Source organism: Panicum virgatum, chromosome 1K (genome assembly GCF_016808335.1).
Source record: "Panicum virgatum strain AP13 chromosome 1K, P.virgatum_v5, whole genome shotgun sequence".
In the NCBI taxonomy this organism is placed as follows: Eukaryota; Viridiplantae; Streptophyta; class Magnoliopsida; order Poales; family Poaceae; genus Panicum; species Panicum virgatum.
The window spans coordinates 55,706,792-55,724,032 of record NC_053136.1 but is presented as its reverse complement, the minus strand read 5'-3'; the positions used below and the strand labels follow the sequence as shown (position 1 = coordinate 55,724,032).

The 17,241-nt window shown below is 49.3% G+C and overlaps 2 protein-coding genes and 1 pseudogene across 7 annotated transcripts; 2 read left to right on the top strand and 1 right to left on the bottom strand.

Moving 5' to 3' along the window:
• The first annotated feature begins 84 nt into the window (after nucleotides 1-84).
• On the top strand, nucleotides 85-2,351 carry LOC120646455. Its single transcript, XM_039923020.1, has 4 exons — nucleotides 85-355; nucleotides 873-943; nucleotides 1,058-1,190; nucleotides 1,929-2,351. The coding sequence occupies exons 1-4, from the start codon at nucleotides 190-192 to the stop codon at nucleotides 2,015-2,017; spliced, it is 459 nt and encodes a 152-aa protein (XP_039778954.1). The 5' UTR covers nucleotides 85-189; the 3' UTR covers nucleotides 2,018-2,351.
• A 454-nt stretch (nucleotides 2,352-2,805) lies between these two features.
• Nucleotides 2,806-12,422, top strand: LOC120646376 (annotated as a pseudogene). The gene is made up of 13 exons (XR_005664409.1): nucleotides 2,806-3,184; nucleotides 3,282-3,431; nucleotides 3,629-3,805; nucleotides 3,911-4,054; nucleotides 4,149-4,254; nucleotides 4,342-4,490; nucleotides 4,575-4,700; nucleotides 4,857-5,000; nucleotides 5,114-5,201; nucleotides 10,808-11,181; nucleotides 11,377-11,711; nucleotides 11,844-12,059; nucleotides 12,145-12,422. The product of XR_005664409.1 is annotated as an uncharacterized protein sll0005-like (transcript).
• A 505-nt stretch (nucleotides 12,423-12,927) lies between these two features.
• Nucleotides 12,928-16,513, bottom strand: LOC120646386 (tubulin-folding cofactor A-like). 5 transcript variants are annotated; one of them, XM_039922988.1, is made up of 6 exons: nucleotides 16,215-16,361; nucleotides 16,072-16,131; nucleotides 15,931-15,997; nucleotides 14,095-14,248; nucleotides 13,390-13,476; nucleotides 12,928-13,311 (listed from the first exon to the last, which is right to left on the bottom strand). In XM_039922988.1, the coding sequence occupies exons 4-6, from the start codon at nucleotides 14,245-14,247 to the stop codon at nucleotides 13,213-13,215; spliced, it is 339 nt and encodes a 112-aa protein (XP_039778922.1). In that variant the 5' UTR covers nucleotide 14,248; nucleotides 15,931-15,997; nucleotides 16,072-16,131; nucleotides 16,215-16,361; the 3' UTR covers nucleotides 12,928-13,212. The 5 variants fall into 5 exon arrangements, with proteins under 5 accessions (XP_039778922.1, XP_039778906.1, XP_039778918.1 ...); XM_039922972.1 differs by having other exon boundaries at nucleotides 15,931-16,131; nucleotides 16,215-16,451; XM_039922984.1 differs by lacking the exons at nucleotides 15,931-15,997; nucleotides 16,072-16,131 and adding an exon at nucleotides 15,432-15,530 and having other exon boundaries at nucleotides 16,215-16,450.
• Between the last annotated feature and the right edge of the window lie 728 nt (nucleotides 16,514-17,241).

Here is a 17,241-nt window from a genome sequence, read left to right as displayed (position 1 = left end):
GCCCGAGGCCCAAATCAATGCCACTCCATTACTGGGCCAGGCCCATTTCTGGGCGTTAATACGGGCTGGGCTGCTGGTGTATTTAGGCTGAAGGCTGCAGCTGGGCAGCAGATCCGGCTCGCCCCGGCCGTCGTCTTCATCGTCTTCTCCGGCGAGCGGGGCGAGCTCTACGGCGGCGCCGTCGAGGGGATGGACGCCCAGTCCAATTGGAGAGGGGGTACGGCCGCCTCGAGGCTCTCGTACAAGAACGCCACCATCGCCGTGTGCGCCTTTAACCTCCTCGTTGCTGCCCTCCTCCTTCACAACTACCACTCGTCCTGGACGCGCATCCCAGGCGGCGACCAGTTCGATTATGGTATGCTACCGTAACCCCTTTTTTTTTTGACACCGTAACCCCTTGCTCGTATTCGCCCTAAGTTTCTGGTTTTACTACGGTTATTTGGATGGAGAGATGTGTTCGGTTTGCTCCCAAATTAGTAAGCTTCACTGGTTAGCGAACTAAATCTAGCGAACTTCAGAAATTTTCTTCCAATTAAACGTGGGGTGCGAACTTCTGATTACAGCTCAGCGCAAGCGTCCTTTTCTGGTTAGCGAACTAAATCTAGGGAATCCACATGAGCCTAAGATTATGCTTTTCTCAAAAAAGGATGCTGTTAAGGTTATCCGTTACCCTGTGTCAGCGTTCTCTGCTCAACTGCTAGTCCTTGACTCCTTGTAGCCATTTCGCTGCTGTTTCTGGTCTGTATCAGTATATAAGTGTTGGAATTTTAGCAGGGTCCTTCTTGGAAAATTCTACTAATATTGAGGTGCTGCACTTCACTTCCATTCTTTGATAACTGAATTCAGAAGTACTGGGTCCTACTATTATGCAGCTCAGCTTCGGTATATATGGGAATCAGAAGAGTTGCGTCGTGCTATGGAACCTGTGGATTTGATTAGAAGAGTATGTTTCCATGCACTTTGCTTGTAGTGATTTGAGAAAAAAATGGGGATGCACACCATGTTGCTGCATAGAAAAATTTATTTTTTTTGACAATTCTCATTGATTGTTACATAGGTGAAGGAAATTGAGCAAGAAGCTTTTGGTGACCACGGCATGGCAACACAAGATCCTAAGCAGACCGCTGCTGTTGATTTATCAAATAGGCTGAAAGATTTAAGGGCAGGGAATGATGGCAGCAGCCAAAAAGGTTTTCTTCCACCCACCCACTGCCTAGTCCTTTACTTCCTGCAGATTTAGGGGAAATCATAATTGGATCAATTCATTTATTTTCTGCAATATGTGTGGTAGGATTTGATAAACATGGTACATTAATCAGAACAAATCACAGATAATTTGAATCTATTTGCTTTCATACATGGCTAAAGCATCATAATCTTTGTAATGACGCCATACTACTGTCAATTTGTGGCCCACAGTTTTTAAATGAATACATGATCAAGGCTGACAGATTGTACTACTACTTCCTCACTTGTGAAAACAGTTTAACCTGTTATTTCAACTGGATTGGCAGAAAAAGATTATTCTCTTCTTCTTGAAATATATTTTACTCGAACATCTTGCTGAAATATATCTAGAAGTATTCACAACTCAATGTTGCATATTATGGCAGCTGTAATCGATTGCCCGTAGTTTTGTTCTATGGTTTAAGAATATCGTCCCAGGAACAGAACATAAGATGTTGGTAGAATCAACTAAATTGAGCATGTAATTGTACATTTAGCAGACGGATAGAGCAGAAAAAAAATGATAGTGTTGTACTGTTGTCAGCTCTGAAGTCAGCATATGTGGAAAATAAGCAACTTGTTGTTCTTGAATGGTAATTTGTAAGTGGTGTTAGTGCTTTGCTACAGCAGCTGGGCAGATTTTTCTCCCTATTGCTCTTCTTGCGAACTTATCTAACGTGATGTTTTATCAACATCTTCAGCCCTTGAAGAATGGCGTAAACGGAAGATGGAGCGTGCAAGGCAGCGAGCAATAGAAAAGAATGGGACATCTAGTGCAAAAACACTATGAAGCGAGAGAAACATTATTCAGCACAAGGGATTTTGTTGAGCTTTGGTGTTGCTGTGGTGTGCATTCAACTCTGCCTGTTCAGCCTAGTTGAGAGAAGCTGTGGTCTCCGTGTCTCCCTTGATTGTAAATTACTTGTAGCACTCTTGTTGTAGAAGTGAAGTTTTAGCAGAAGTTATTTTCCATGTTGTGTTTTTTAAGTAGCATGTATCGGTATCAATTTTGTTTGTAAAAAAAGAGGCTACCTTTCCCCTGCTCATGTAACAGTTAAATATGTACAACAACATTTATTGTTTCAAGTCGTGTGAAGAGGTGCAAGAAATTGCTTCACATTCTATCCTTGCGAGAAATCATACTTGACAGATTTGAATTGTTTTCATCTGAAACAATTCCAACCACGCATCCATAAGAACAAAAAAAAAATTGCGGATGTTTTGATCCTGCAGCGATCGTCATCTGTGGTTGAATTGCCGGTCACTCGGCGAGTGCTGTCGATCAACAGGCATTTGCTAGCTTGTGGTTGGAGATCTCAACGTTCGAATGGGACGCGGACACATCGCAAGCGTGAGCCCACTCACTCTGTTCCCCGATCCCCGCGCTCTGACGGTCGTCGTCGTCGGCCGCGGCGCCGCCCATGCGCTCCCGCGCTCCCCCGCGCACGCACCAACCACAAGCACAGGCGCCTCGCACTCGTGGCCGCGCGCGAGCCAGCCGCCCCACTCCCCGGCTCCCACCACCCATTGACCGACCGGCCCCAGCTCTTCTTCTTCTTCCCCAACCACCACTTCGCACTCGTTCCCTCCTTACAGTTACCTTGTTGCACCCAACCCCAACCCCGCCTTTCCCCCTGCACGCGTCCTACGCCGGCTGCCCGGCTTCGCTTCGCAACCCACGAGAGACGCGGCGGCGGGTTCCAGCTGCGCCCAAGTTCCTCGGGGCCCTTCATTCGCGCAGCTGAGCATGGAGGCCGCGGCCGCGGCCGCGGCGCCGCATCTCCTGCACTGCGGCGGCTTCGGCCGCGTCGCCCACCTCCCGGCGCTCCCCGGTCGCCGCCGCCGCCGAGGACAGCAGCTTCCCCGCGTCCGCGCCGTCGCCACGGAGCCGAAGCCGTCCACCTCCTCCTCCTCCTCTCGCCCCAGGCCCAGGAGCCGTAATGATCTCTCCAACACCGTAAGTTCAAGCCACTCCAGCCTTGTTCCTCACCCCCCCCCCCCCAACTGTCTCTGTGACCTTGCTGATATGGTTTTCTTGCCTGTGGATGGCGCAGAGGTTCGGAGGAGTGTCCAAGGAGATCCAGCGCGTGCGCAAGCAGATGGAGCAGGACGAGCAGCTTGCCACGCTCATGCGTGGCCTTCGCGGCCAGAACCTCCGCGACGAGCAGTTCGCTGATGACAATGTTCGCCTTCGACTCGTCGAGGTCCAAACCGCAACCCTCTTGATCCACTTCCGTTAACCTCTCACGCAGCGTGCTCTCTTCTCTACCCAAACTACGGAACAGAAACGTGTCCAGCACAACAAATGTTTTCCCCCCGATAAAAGCACAATCACTTCCAGCACGACATTAATATATAGTAGGTTGTTATTGATTCTGTTGTTTTTCTTCCTTGGTTCAAGGTAGAATCTGCGGATAACAATGAGGGGCTGCCTCTTGTTTATAGTCCTGAAATCATATCAGCATACTGGGGAAAGCGTCCGAGGGCTGTCGCCACTCGTGTTGTGCAACTGCTGTCTGTTGCTGGTGGTTTCATCTCTTCTCTCATATCCGATCTTATCAACAAGAAACTCAAGGAGGTACCTATCATATTACTGCACCTGTGTTGCCTTCTATAAAACCATGCGAATGCATTTGCTAACCACAATATATTCTTCCCGTTGCTGTCAAACATTCATCCGTAGAATGAAGTAGCTCGTGCTATTGAACTGAGGGAAATTGTAACATCTCTGGGTCCTGCTTACATCAAGCTTGGGCAAGCGCTAAGTATACGGCCAGATATTCTGTCCCCTGCAGCGATGACTGAGTTGCAAAAATTATGTGATAAGGTAAAGATTGCTATTTTTAAGTTCATTACGTTCCCTTGCTATGACATGTAACGCATACCTATTTGCTGATTGGGCTTTCTATTTTTATGTTAAGGTTCCTTCATTCCCAGATGATATAGCAATGGCTCTTCTGGAAGAAGAGCTTGGTCAGCCTTGGCAAGCAATCTACTCTGAGTTATCCCCCTCCCCAATTGCTGCTGGTAATTAAACTAAAGAACTATGTATTCTCTGTGAACTGCACTAATCGCTATCCCTGGACTAAACTTGTCTTATGAATTGTATTGCAGCATCTTTGGGACAGGTATATAAAGGCCGCTTGAAAGAAACTGGAGAACTGGTAGCTGTCAAAGTGCAGAGACCATTTGTACTTGAGACTGTCACCATCGATTTATTCATCATTAGAAACTTGGGTTTGGTACTCAGGAGATTTCCAGAGGTATAGATTTTCATCTACTTGAGAAGAATAGATGAAGATACTACCTTTGTAAATTTTAACTGAAACACTGCTGAATACTGTCAGGTCTCCGTTGATGTTGTTGGCCTGGTAGATGAGTGGGCTGCTCGATTTTTTGAAGAACTTGATTATGTAAATGAAGGGGAAAATGGCACCTACTTTGCTGAAATGATGAAAGAAGATCTGCCACAGGTAATTGCTTTGTATTTGCCTTGTAGGAGCATGTCGTGTAACAAACTAACAATATGGTTCATGACTTTATAAAGTTACCGAATACAGCATGTACATGTTAAATTTCCCTGTCAATCTGTTCACTTATGGATTTACAATTTATTAACAATCTTCCAGGTTGTTGTACCAAAGACATACCATAAATACACATCTAGAAAAGTTCTTACCACACAATGGATAGAGGGAGAGAAGCTTTCACAAAGTACAGAGGATGATGTTGGATCATTGGTCAGTGTTGGTGTCATATGCTATCTGAAACAGGTTAGTTTGTCAATCATTTTATGTACATCTTATTCATACTATTCCCAGGATAGTTTCTCAATTATGTTCTTTGCTTGAGTCACTTTTCATGTTATATGTTTTGTTATTTGCAGTTGCTTGATACCGGATTCTTCCACGCTGATCCACATCCAGGCAATATGATTAGAACACCTGATGGAAAGCTGGCCATTCTTGATTTTGGTTAGTCAACCTGTTTGGAAATCCATAGACGATTCTTGTGTTCAACTATGATATTTTGCCACTAAAAAAACTAAAAGCTGCATTATGTTACTTTAATAAAATTGTAACAAATGCTCCATACATTTACCTAATCTGTGGTGCAGATGGCTATGCTTTACTATTTGTACAATTGCGTGCATTCTGGCAGTTTCTGTAATTATGCATCACTAAGTCACTAACTACTGCCGTACACACTAGATTAAACCATGACAAGTGCAATCCTCCTTTTCAGTATCATTTAATAGGTTGTCTGTATTGCTTTTTAGCAAGAACTCTGCTGACTGAATTTTAAAAACAATTAATTGTGTCATTAGCTTTTCTATCAGCCTACTTTTGATATGTTTCTCATTCCAATTTTTGTGCTCATGAACTGATACCCAGGACACATCTCAATTTCAGCTGAACCCAACGAGGGCAGCTTGGCTTATAGCCGCTTGATTGAAATGGTAAAGGTAAAGTCTCACGGTTACAAAGGATGGCTGCTGCTTATATAGAGCAGGGCCTCCACTAGCATAAAGCAAAGAGCTTCTTGGGAACCAAGGCATCTCATGATCAACTTGAGAGCCAAGGCACCCGTGATAAAGCAAAAAGTGCATAAAGTAAGATACAAGTGCTAGCTTAACTCTAACAATCTCCCCCTTAAGCCTAGCACTAGGTGACCTGCTTCAAGCCAATCTTCCTCCTCATCTCCTGGAACTTGGTCTTGCCCAGTGACTTGGTAAGGATGTCGGCAAGCTGGTCAGCGGTGGCGATGTAGTTGGCCTTGATGCTCCCTTCCTCCAAACAGTCCCTGATGAAATGGAACTTAGTCCTAATGTGCTTGCTCCTGTCATGGAAGACAGGGTTCTTGGCCAGAGCTAGGGCAGATTTGCTGTCCACCTTAAGCTCTACTGCTTCCATCTTCCTGTCCAGGAGCTCCCCGAGCAGCCTAGACAACCACAGCGCTTGAGTTGCTGCGGTGGTGGTTGCAATGTACTCAGCTTCGCAGCTGGACAATGCCACCACCCTTTGCTTCACAGACTGCCAGCTGACCAAGTAATCTCCCAGGAAGAACAGAGTCCCGCTGGTGCTCTTGCTTGAATCCACGTCGCCGGCGAGATCACTGTCGCAGTAACCGACGAAGTGCGCTGTGCCCGGAGCCCTCTTGTAGTGCAGACCGAAGTCCAGGGTCCCGGCCACATAGCGTAGCACACGCTTGACCGCCTGCAGATGCTCCGCCGTGGGCCGTTGCATGAATCGGCTCAGGAACCCGACCGCGAACGCGAGGTCCGGCCGAGTGTGGACGAGGTACCGCAGGCTGCCGACAAGCCGCCGGTAGTGCGTGGGATCCACTTCCTCCGCCTTGCTCTCCCGGCTGAGCCGCAGCTTCTCCTCCATTGGTGTGGCGGCTGGATTGCAGCCCGCCATTCCTCCCAGCTCGAGGATGCGCTCGGCGTAGCGGGCTTGGCGAAGAACGATGCCCTCGGCATCTTGGCGCACCTCGACGCCGAGGTAGAAGTAGAGGAGGCCGAGGTCGCTCATGTCGAAGTGCTCCTTCATGGCGTCCTTGAAGTTCTCCACCTCCCCCTGATCGGCGCCGGTGATGATGAGGTCGTCGACGTAGACGCCGACGAGCAGGACAGTGCGCTCACTGCCCCGCCTGTATACCGCCGCTTCATGCGCGCTCTGCGTGAACCCCATCTTCTTTAATGTGGTGTCCAGCTTCGCGTTCCAGGCGCGCGGTGCTTGCCTCAGCCCGTAAAGGGCCTTGCGCAGCCAGTAGACCTTCCCTTTTTCTCCGGCGACGGCGAAGCCCGATGGCTGTCGCACGTATACCTCCTCCTTGAGGTCGCCGTTGAGGAAAGCGGACTTCACGTCCATGTGGTGCACCATCCACCCTTCCTGCGCTGCCAGTGCAAGAAGAACCCGCACGGATTCCATCCTCGCCACCGGCGCGAAAGCACCTTCGAAGTCAATGCCTTCCTGTTGCACGAATCCGTGCGCCACCAGCCGAGCCTTGTGCCTGGTCACCATCCCCTTCTCGTCCTTCTTGAGCTTGTACACCCACTTGAGGGAGATTGGGCGATGGCCGGCGGGCAGCTGCACCAGCTCCCACGTCTTGTTCTTCTCCATAGCTTGAAGCTCCTGCTTCATGGCGGCCTCCCACGCTGGATCGCCCTTGGCTTCCGCGTATCCGGTCAGCTCGCCAGCATGAGAGAGGTGGAGCTGGGCGAAGAGTCGCGGCGCCTAACCTGGAGGAGAGTCGTCGCCGAGGATGTTCTCCATCGTGCGGTAGCGGAGGGGCTCATCATCGTAGGATGCATCGAGCCTGTCCTCGTCATCCTCCAGAGGCATGGCGTGCTCGATCTCTGGCGCAGGGGTTGGAATTGGTGCTGCCGGCGTGGTTTCTTCTTGAAACAGAGGAGTCGAATCCTCTGTTCCAGGGCTCCCCTGCTCCCCCGGAGCTGGAGATGGCGAGTGCGGCGCAGATGGAACAGGGGAGGGGCTTGAAACAGGGGAAACGGGCGTTGGTGTCCGCGCTCCCTTTATTCCTTCCTCCCAGGCGTGCTCGACGGCGAACTCTTCCGCCGGAGCCTGTCCACCTCCATCCTTGATCCAGTCCCACCCGCGACTCTTGTCGAAGACGACGTCGCGCGAGACGCGCACACGCTGTGCTGCCGGGTCGAAGATGCGATACGCCTTGGCGCCGTCGGCGTAGCCGATGAAGATGCCGGGGATACTGCGGTCGTCGAGCTTCTTAAGCTGCGACAGGTCCTTGGTGAAGGCCACACATCCAAATGTGCGCAGGTACCCGACCTCCGGCGCCTTCCCGGGCCACGCTTCATACGGCGTCACGCCATTCAGCGCCTTGGTAGGTGCTCTGTTCAGCAGGTGAACTGCAGTCACCACGGCCTCGCCCCAGAAGCGTGCCGGCAACCCGCGCTTCTTCAGCAGAGCCCGCGCCATCGCGACCACCGTCTGATTGCGCCGCTCCACGACTCCATTCTGTTGCGGCGTGTACGGGGCGCTGTAGTGGCGCTGGATCCCCTCCTTGGCGCAGTACGCAGCGAACTCGGCGATGGTGAACTCGCGCCCGTTGTCCGTGCGCAGCGTTCGCAGCTTCTTCCCGCTCTTCTTCTCCGCTGCGGCCTGAAGATGATTGCATCCGCTGCAGCACCCTTGGTCGTCAGCAGAGCCACCCACATGTACCGCATGGCGTCGTCGACCAGCAACAGGAAGAAGCTGCCGCCGGGAGTTGCCGGCGCGATCGGCCCGTAGAGGTCGTCGTGGACGAGCTCCAGCGGATCCTGCGCGCGGTACTGGGCTTCACTCGGGAACGGGGCTCGGCGGTGCTTGGTGATGACGCACGTGTCGCAGAACTGGCCGACGTGGCTGATCACCGGCAGCCCACGCGCCATGTCGTCCTTGGACAGCTGTCGGAGTGCGTCGAAGTGGAGGTGGCCGTACCGCTCATGCCAGCGCCAAGCTTCATCGTCCTTGCGCGCGGCGAGACAGAGCGGCGAGGTCGTCTTGATGTGGAGGATGTAGAGCCTGTTGGCGCAGCGGCGGACCTTGACGAGCAGCCGCTTGTGCTGATCCCAGATCCTCAGGACTCCGTGATCAATCACCACCTTGGATCCTCCCTCATATAGCTGGCCGAGGCTCATGATCGAGTTGCGAAGGGCGGGGATGTAGTACACACCATGGAGCACCCGGTGCTTGCCGTTCTTCGCCTCGAAGATGATGGAGCCGACGCCGTGGATCTCCACCTTTGACTCGTCGCCGAATCTCACCGTGCCTCTGGCCGTCGTGTCCAGGTCGGTGAAGAGCTCGCGGCGACCAGTCATATGGTGGGTGGCGCCGCTGTCGAGGTACCAGCCGTCGAGCTTGTCGCCGACGCCGGAGCCGATGTCGAGGAAGGCGCTGGCTTTCGGCTCGTGGAGGTCGAGGTCGGCGTTCTTGGCGTAGAAGGATGAAGCAGGAACCTTGCCGCTGTACGCCTCCGCGTCCATCTCCAGGAACCCATGCGCGAGGAACAGAGCATGGTCGTCCTCTGCTTCTGCCACGTTTGCCGCGCCGCCATGATCTCGACCACGATCACGCCGGGGATGGGGGCAATCGCGTGCCCAGTGGCCGGCACCGTTGCAATTGAGGCAGGTGTCATCGCGGTTCGCCCTGCGTTCACCGCCGGCGGCGCCTGCCTTGTCCCCTCCACCGCGATCCGTGCGGCCACGGTCTCCGTCGCAGTCACCGCCTTTGGGCTTGTTCTTCTTGCCTCCGCGGGGACGTCGACGGCGATCCTTGGATGGTCCGGCTCCTTCCTCCTTCTTCTTCTCGAAGGCCCGCCACTACTCGGCGGTGTAGAGAAGCTTGCCGTCGGCGGCCTCCGATTCCGGCGCGCGCTCGCGGTCCTGGGCCGCCTTGAGCCGGCCGGTCACGTCCTCGATGGTGAGCTGCCCGAAGTCGAGTAGCGTCTCGATGGAGAGAACAAGCTGCTCGTACTTCTTGAGCACACACCGGAGAAATTTCTCCACGGCGCGCTCTTCGTCGAGGTCGGTGTCGCCGTTGATGGCCATCTTCTTCATCAGGTTTGTCAGGCGAAGAGCAAAATCCTCAATTTGCTCACCGGGCTGAAAGGGGAGGCTTTCCCACTCGCCGCGAAGCCGCTGCAGCGTGGCGCGACAGACGCGCTCACCACCGAGACGCCTGGTGGCGATTGCCTCCCAGGCGAGCTTGGCCGTCGGCTTGTTGGCGAGGGCGGTGCCGAGATCTGCCGGCACCGCAACGCACAAGGCCTCCAAGGCCCGGCGATCATCCTCGTAGACGACGCCATAGGCGACGGCCTCCCAGAGTCCGCGCGCCAGGAGCTTCACCTTCATGAGAAGGCTCCACTCGTGGTAGTTGGCACGGGTGAGCATGGGCCACCCGCCGCCGATGTCGCGGTAGACCTGCACCACCGGCGACCGACCACGTCGCCTGTGGCGCCGCTCTGGGGACGGAGAGAGTTGTCAACGACGCTCCGGCGTGTGGAAGCGCTCCGACCCATCGACCGCCGGCTTGCCATCCTCGATCTCCTAGCGCAAGGCGGCGGCCGTGGCTGCGGCGGCTTTAGCCGCCTCTGCCGCCTGGGCTGCTGCCTCCGCGGCTGCTGCTTCTGCAGCGGCAAGACGGGCCTCCCGAGCCTGGTCTTCACCGTGGCCGGATCCGGAAACGTCCTTGCCCTTCGCTGCTGCGGCGGCGGCGGCGGCTGAGGGGAAGGGTGTCTAACCTAGGCTCTAGATGCCAATTGATACCCAGGACACATCTCAATTTCAGCTGAACCCAACGAGGGCAGCTTGGCTTATAGCCGCTTGATTGAAATGGTAAAGGTAAAGTCTCACGGTTACAAAGGATGGCTGCTGCTTATATAGAGCAGGGCCTCCACTAGCATAAAGCAAAGAGCTTCTTGGGAACCAAGGCATCTCATGATCAACTTGAGAGCCAAGGCACCCCTACTGATAAAGCAAAAAGTGCATAAAGTAAGATACAAGTGCTAGCTTAACTCTAACATGAACATCCAATAAAAATTGTATCCTTTTTCTTTCTAGGGCTTGTAACAAAACTGACAGATGATCAGAAGTATGGAATGATTGAAGCAATTGCTCACCTTATTCATCGTGATTATGATGCAATTGTTAAGGACTTTGTGAAGCTTGGTTTCATCCCTGAGGGAGTTAACTTGGATCCAATCTTGCCTGTACTGGCCAAGGTTTTTGATCAGGCACTTGAAGGAGGCGGTGCTAAGAATATTAACTTTCAAGAATTGGCAGCGGATCTAGCACAGATAACTTTTGATTATCCATTCAGGATACCTCCGTACTTTGCTTTGATTATTAGAGCAATTGGAGTACTAGAAGGTATAGCTTTGGTGGGAGATCCTGAATTTGCCATTGTGGATGAAGCATACCCATATATTGCACAGGTCAGCATTCAACCTGCACATCCTCCTCATATTTTTGTACTCTCTAGTCTATGCGTGGACACTATTGCAGTTGCAACTAAAATTTTCCTCATTTTTTATCAAAGAAACACAAAACGGATGCACATAGATGTTCTAATGGGACTTTGATTTTAAGGTTCTATATTACTAATATGTGGTTTTATTTGATAATATCAGAGGCTATTAACAGATGAATCACCTCGGCTAAGGAGTGCCTTGCGTTACACAATTTATGGCAAAACTGGTGTTTTCGACGCAGAAAGGTTCATTGATGACTTGATGTTATGCAAGCCTTCGAGAATTTTATTCGTGCAGCAAAGAGCGGCGGTGGGGAGAACTTGAAGGGAAACATGGCCGAGCTGGCTGATATAGGAGCTCAACCTAGCACCAGTTTGGTTCCTGTATTTCCAATGGTCATAGCCCAGCCTGAGCAGCCAGTTAAAGCCCGTGCAGCTCTTGCTTTTCTACTCTCTGAGAGGGGGAACTTCTTTCGGGAGTTCATTCTTGATGAGGTGAGCTCTCGTGTTGAAAGTTACAACAGCAAGAACCAGGACTTGTACTTGGCACATTAATTTACTAGATATGGAGAGATGTGCTTAGAAGAACTTCTGACATATAAAACCTTCTTATTCTTTTCCTTGCAGATTGTCAAAGCCATTGATGCAGTTTCAAGGGAGCAATTAATACAGATTGCTGCATCTTTCGGGGTAGGGAATGCAACCCCTGTTTTTAGCATGGTTCCTGTTAGGGCCAGAGCGTTGCTTCCAACAATCACAGAGGAAGACAGAGTCATCTTGAACAATGTCGAGAAGGTTGTGAAATTCCTAACATCCGGGACTGCAACTACAACCATGAATGGGGTATGCGTTTTAAGCTGCCTTTTATTTTTGTGTATCAACAAAGAATGGGTGTTGAAGGTTTCTGATATCATTTCGTTGTTGGCAGGACGTAAACATGGTGTCTGTAGTCCAAGAACTTCTTCCTGTGTTGCCGGGCATCTCATCAAAGATCCTACCAGATGTCTTGAGCCGGTTGTCATCAAGAGTATTTGCACGATTGATCAGAGAGGCATTTTTGTGAAGTTTTGGTTCTTTTTCTAACAGCAAAGTACAATTAGTTATACCTACCTACCTGAACAACACACGCATAATGATAGAAAATTGTACAGCAGTACGATGTATATAATTTATATCTATGCAAATTAACCAAAGTTTAGCCGACAATTTTGTCTCTGCTGCCGTGCGCGTGGTCGTGTGTATCCAATATTTCGCCTTTTATTTTTCTTACACACAAGATTTACTCTTCAAAATTCAAATGGAAGTAGAGATCTCGTTGAGGTGAACACAAGGAAGATTCTGAATAAAACGCACACAAGATTTACTCTTCAAAATTCAAATGGAAGTAGAGATCTTGTTGAGGTGAACACAAGGAACATTCTGAATAAAATGCTTAGATGAATACTGTTCTTTGCCAAGCGCGTCTTAGATGACCACGATCGTGTTCTTTGCCAGCGTATATAGCAACTGGTATATAGAGGAAACATTGTGCTATTTGCATATTTGATTCCACAATCTTCAGCGAGGGTGTCATCCATCATCCTGGCAAGCTGGACCTTTCATCATGGAACTCTTTTGTCGTCTATAAAGGAGAGATCATTCGAAGACACTGCCCTCCTTGTTCACGGGTAACACCATCAGTGCAGGTGCTTCCAGAAAATTGGCCCAGTAATTTCTCATAGTACTCATAATCTTTCCTTTCCATTTATATTTTTATATAAATATAAAAAAATCTCAGCAAGGCCTCACCCTTGCTGTTCAGTGAAAAAGTGCTCTCCTGGGCCATCCCACGTATAAGCAGAGCAGCAAACACAATTCCGTGCCCAGTCGTAGAATTTCCAGGTCAAGATACTGGTACATGAGTTTACATCAAACACATCTTACTAACGAGCTCACAAGGTCTCAACAAGAGCAATAAGGATGCTTGCTAGTAGTTCAGCAATTGGGAGTTCAGAATTCATTCTTCTGTTGGCTTGACCACAGCTTCGACCTCTGCGATTGTACTCTCAGCTTCTCCGATCTCAGCACCTTGTTCATTTGACTCCTTCAGTTCAGCCTGCAATGAAACAATTGTTGCAATAGACGAACAAAGCCGCACAATTTCTGGATCTAGATATGGATATTTTTAGCGTACCAGCGTTGCTTTCAAGTCTGCCAGTGCAGTTTCAAGTCGCTTGTGGCAGTCTGGGACCATCATCCTTGACTCCGCTAAAACATTCTCCTGCAGAGGTGAAGTTCGAGATCCAATGATTTCTTTAGACCATCAGACAATTTCAACATGACCTCTCACAACCTCAATTACATGGAAATGGGAAAAAAACACTTCAGCCACCTCATGTGGCTTGACAAATGCAATGCAGTTTAGAAATGGAAAATCCGTTTAACGCAAGATTTTAATTCTAGTTCTAGGCCACGAAAAGACAAACTAGGATGAAAATTAATCTCAATGAATATTCTCCCATCCAAGAACAAAGAAAAAAAAAGCAATGCATCAGTTAACAGTCAAATAATCCTCCTATCCTTACAGCCTCAAAGGGAACAGATGCTCATATACTTTGATCATCAAAATATAGTTTTCAGAAACATTTCATTATAATCAAACAAAATATCTCTTCTCAGTGGAAAGACACAAAAATTCTGGCTAATGAACCTTCCTATTTTCCCAAGTCTAAACTGAACCAATGATCGCATAGCAATCGTAAGCGAGCAAACTAGATGCTCATTCAAAAACCAGGGAACAACGATATTGAGACTACAGTAAACATTGTGAACATATTAGATTGCAACCAGTAACCAGTAATGTATGTCGAGAAAGGAAGAAAACTTTGAGCATTGTGACCTGCTGCTTGAGATCGTAGGGATCGGCACCCTTGTCCTTCATGTCGGCAGTCTTTGCCGCCTCCTTCTCCACCTCCTTCTCGTACGAGCGCAGCTCCTTGACGATCCTCTTGCACGTCGACGTCTTGATCTTCAAGTTCCTCAGGGTCGCCATCCTAGGATGCAACAAATTGAAAGAATATCAGGCACTCCAAGCATAGGGATCCGGGAAACCCGGACGGCGAGGACAACCCTAAGGGCTAGTTTGGCAACCAGGGATTTAATCGGCCGGTTGTATCCCGGGGTCCGTTCACCCTTCCCTGTCCCCCTTCCCCATCGCTATTTGGAAGCAAGAACAGTACCCAAATTTACGTAATATGACTATATTGATTATGAGATTCTCGTTGTAAGTTGTAAATTACACATGGCTAATATTCTGAAACTCCAAATAAACACGTGATTTGCGTACTGAAAGCTAAACTCTGCACTATTTAAATTATAGTCCTCCAGCTCACACATCAATATAGTATTACATAGACCCAGTAGCATAAAAAATGGACAAACAGTAGGTGCGTGTATATAAATATTGATAGACAGGAGGAACAAAAAATCTAGCTATGATCTTGAAAATTTCTCAGACGCTAATGATCAAGGCCACTTCACTTTTCTCTGAACATGTGTTGCTTCCGCCAAGTTCTCCACGAGTAACATAAAACAAATGGTGAGTTACAACAATATACAGAAAAACAGTGTGAAGTGTCATGCTTGTTACACATTTCATATCATGAATTGGTATTAATGAGTTGCATGCATATCTCCCTTATCTTTCTACAAATAAAATGGTCAAAACAAGAGGCTCACTCACCTCTATCACAAGATAAAGAAGGCTGAGACATACTGCACATATAGCATTCTATTCTAGAGAGCTATTAGCAAACCTGATTATGGCCATTCTAGAGAGAGCTATTAGCAAATGTAGTATACTTATTAGTTAAGCATTAAAACTAAACTAAAGTGCAGCAAAATACATGCACAGACAATCAAACTCAGCAGGTTGTTGATACCCTATCGGCCTATCCAGGCACTAGATGGACCAAAATAACAGTGAAGTGGATTTTAAATGAAACTGACTACATCTATCTATATAAACTACTGATTCCAAACTAAAATTAGCACAACAGATTTCTCTTTGCATCTACACTAGCACATCAGACTTTAAATAATGAAAATTGGATATAGGATAATTGCTCAACAAAGGGATGACCAATCATTATCAGAACTCATGGAGGATAATTATCAGAACTCAGCCAGAGAGAGACTAAATCAAATAGAGCAAGGGCTAATTCTGCAGCACTATACCATCAAATCAATGTGCTGGCTAACTGAATTATCACTCCATGGAAGATGCCCCAGGCCCCAGCACCAAAAGCACTGCCGCCACCATGGCCAAAGCAAGGTCTGCCATTATTTTCAAGTATTTATATAACATTCTTTATTAGTAAAATAGTGCTAACTGCTTTAGGTCTAGCAAATATTACGCGGAGTATTTATTATTCTATTATGGCTTGCTTTTCATACAGTGAATTATTTCAAAATCAAAACAATATAGCATGATTTGTTCGATATTTACATTCTTGTCAAATTCAGCACAGCAGGAATCTCTGCAGAAATATCACAAAAAAATTCAGCAGGATCCTCACAATGCGATCTCAGTTCTCAAGCTACAATGAATAATGTTTATTGTTTAGCACACATCATCTTCAGACATTCAGGCAGGATAGGTCTAGCAGTATTGTTGCACCAGGATTTCAGGCAGGATAGCCCTATAGAATTTTGATTTTTTTTACACATAGGTTACCTAGAACAGCTGCTTGTATATATGAAACAATTTGGAGATGGATCCAGTCAACGCGTTGGGCGATTTCCTTATGACCAAGAACAGATCAATCAGTGATCGCCATTGATCTAGCAACTGTATGTGACTTCACTAGCCTCTGACCTGTGAACTATGTCTCTATCCAGAGCCAGCTATAGCACGAACTCTCAGTTCCGCATGCGGCTGCTACAAGAATTGGATCTTGGAGATCAGCAAGGACAGGATCTACAGGAACTCCAACAGGAGGGGGGGGGGGGGGGGCTCACATGTGCCGAAGAGAATATGATGTGGAGCTGGCCGAGCTGGAGGCGCTGCTGTAGATCGAGTTCTCCGAGGGGGTGGTGGCGTTGCAGCCGACGGGGACACGAGCAGCGGAGGGGCGACGGAGGCAGAGCAATGGAAGAGCAGAGAGGCGGCGAAGCCCGGACGCGGAGGGGCGGCGGCGCCGGCGGAGGCGGAGGGAGGCGCAGCTTTTCCTCGCGACGCGTGCGAGTGACGCCCCTGGAGGTCGGGTGGTTTTTTTTTTTTTTTTGACAGTAGGTCGGGTGGGTTGGCCCCGTGGAAAATTCCCCTTCCCGTGGGTTTCCAAATGGCGAGATGATTTGGCCCGTGGACGATTTCCACGTGGGCTTCCAGCCAGGTAAAAGGCCGGGTTCTCCGGCGGAATTCCAGGCTTCCAGTTTGGGAGGAGGGGAGGCTTGCCCAGAGCAGTTAATCCCTCACGGGGATTTTCATGTCCCACCGATTCCCTGGGTGCTGCTACTGGAGTGGCAGAAAGTGCGGAAATAGTGGCAGTTGTTTTTTTAATTGGATTTATATCATTATAACTTTTCAAGTTCAATGATATGTCATTACAATTCACCTATTTCAAATCATGCCATTATAATTTCACATTTCTTCCAAACATATCACTACATACCCTATCAATGTGTTTTTGAGAATTTATGGACCAAAATACTCTCATCTTCCTCCTCTCATCTCCTCTCTCCTTCCTGCCTCCCTCTCCATGGCACAGGCAGATCCACCGTCGCCCCATGGCCGGCCTGCAACCCTAGGCCGCTTGGCGATGGGTGTTGCTTCCTCGGCCACTGCTCTCGTCGATGCCCCTCTCCCATGCGCGGAGACACGACGCCGCTGCCCTCTCCCGTTGGACACCGTCCCGCCATCTGCTTGCCCCGGCTGTCGCGCTGCTGCCCCCGCACCTCCTGCAGCGGAAGAGGTGGAGGGTAGAGTGGCGGCGCGCACCAGGAAGGGGAGGAGGACGGCGGGGGCTCGACGGGGTCTAGCGACGGC

Bases quoted from the DNA above. Each gene is read 5' to 3' on its own strand.
- LOC120646386 (XM_039922991.1), bottom strand. The intron at 13,477-14,094 runs GTCACAATGCTC...TCACCTCTGCAG, and splicing joins CCTACGATCTCAAGCAGCAG to GAGAATGTTTTAGCGGAGTC. The intron at 13,312-13,389 runs GTACGCTAAAAA...GTTTCATTGCAG, and splicing joins CAGACTTGAAAGCAACGCTG to GCTGAACTGAAGGAGTCAAA.
- LOC120646455 (XM_039923020.1), top strand. From the start codon at position 190: ATGGACGCCCAGTCCAATTGGAGAGGGGGTACGGCCGCCTCGAGGCTC. The intron at 944-1,057 runs GTATGTTTCCAT...ATTGTTACATAG, and splicing joins CTGTGGATTTGATTAGAAGA to GTGAAGGAAATTGAGCAAGA. The intron at 1,191-1,928 runs GTTTTCTTCCAC...CAACATCTTCAG, and splicing joins TGATGGCAGCAGCCAAAAAG to CCCTTGAAGAATGGCGTAAA.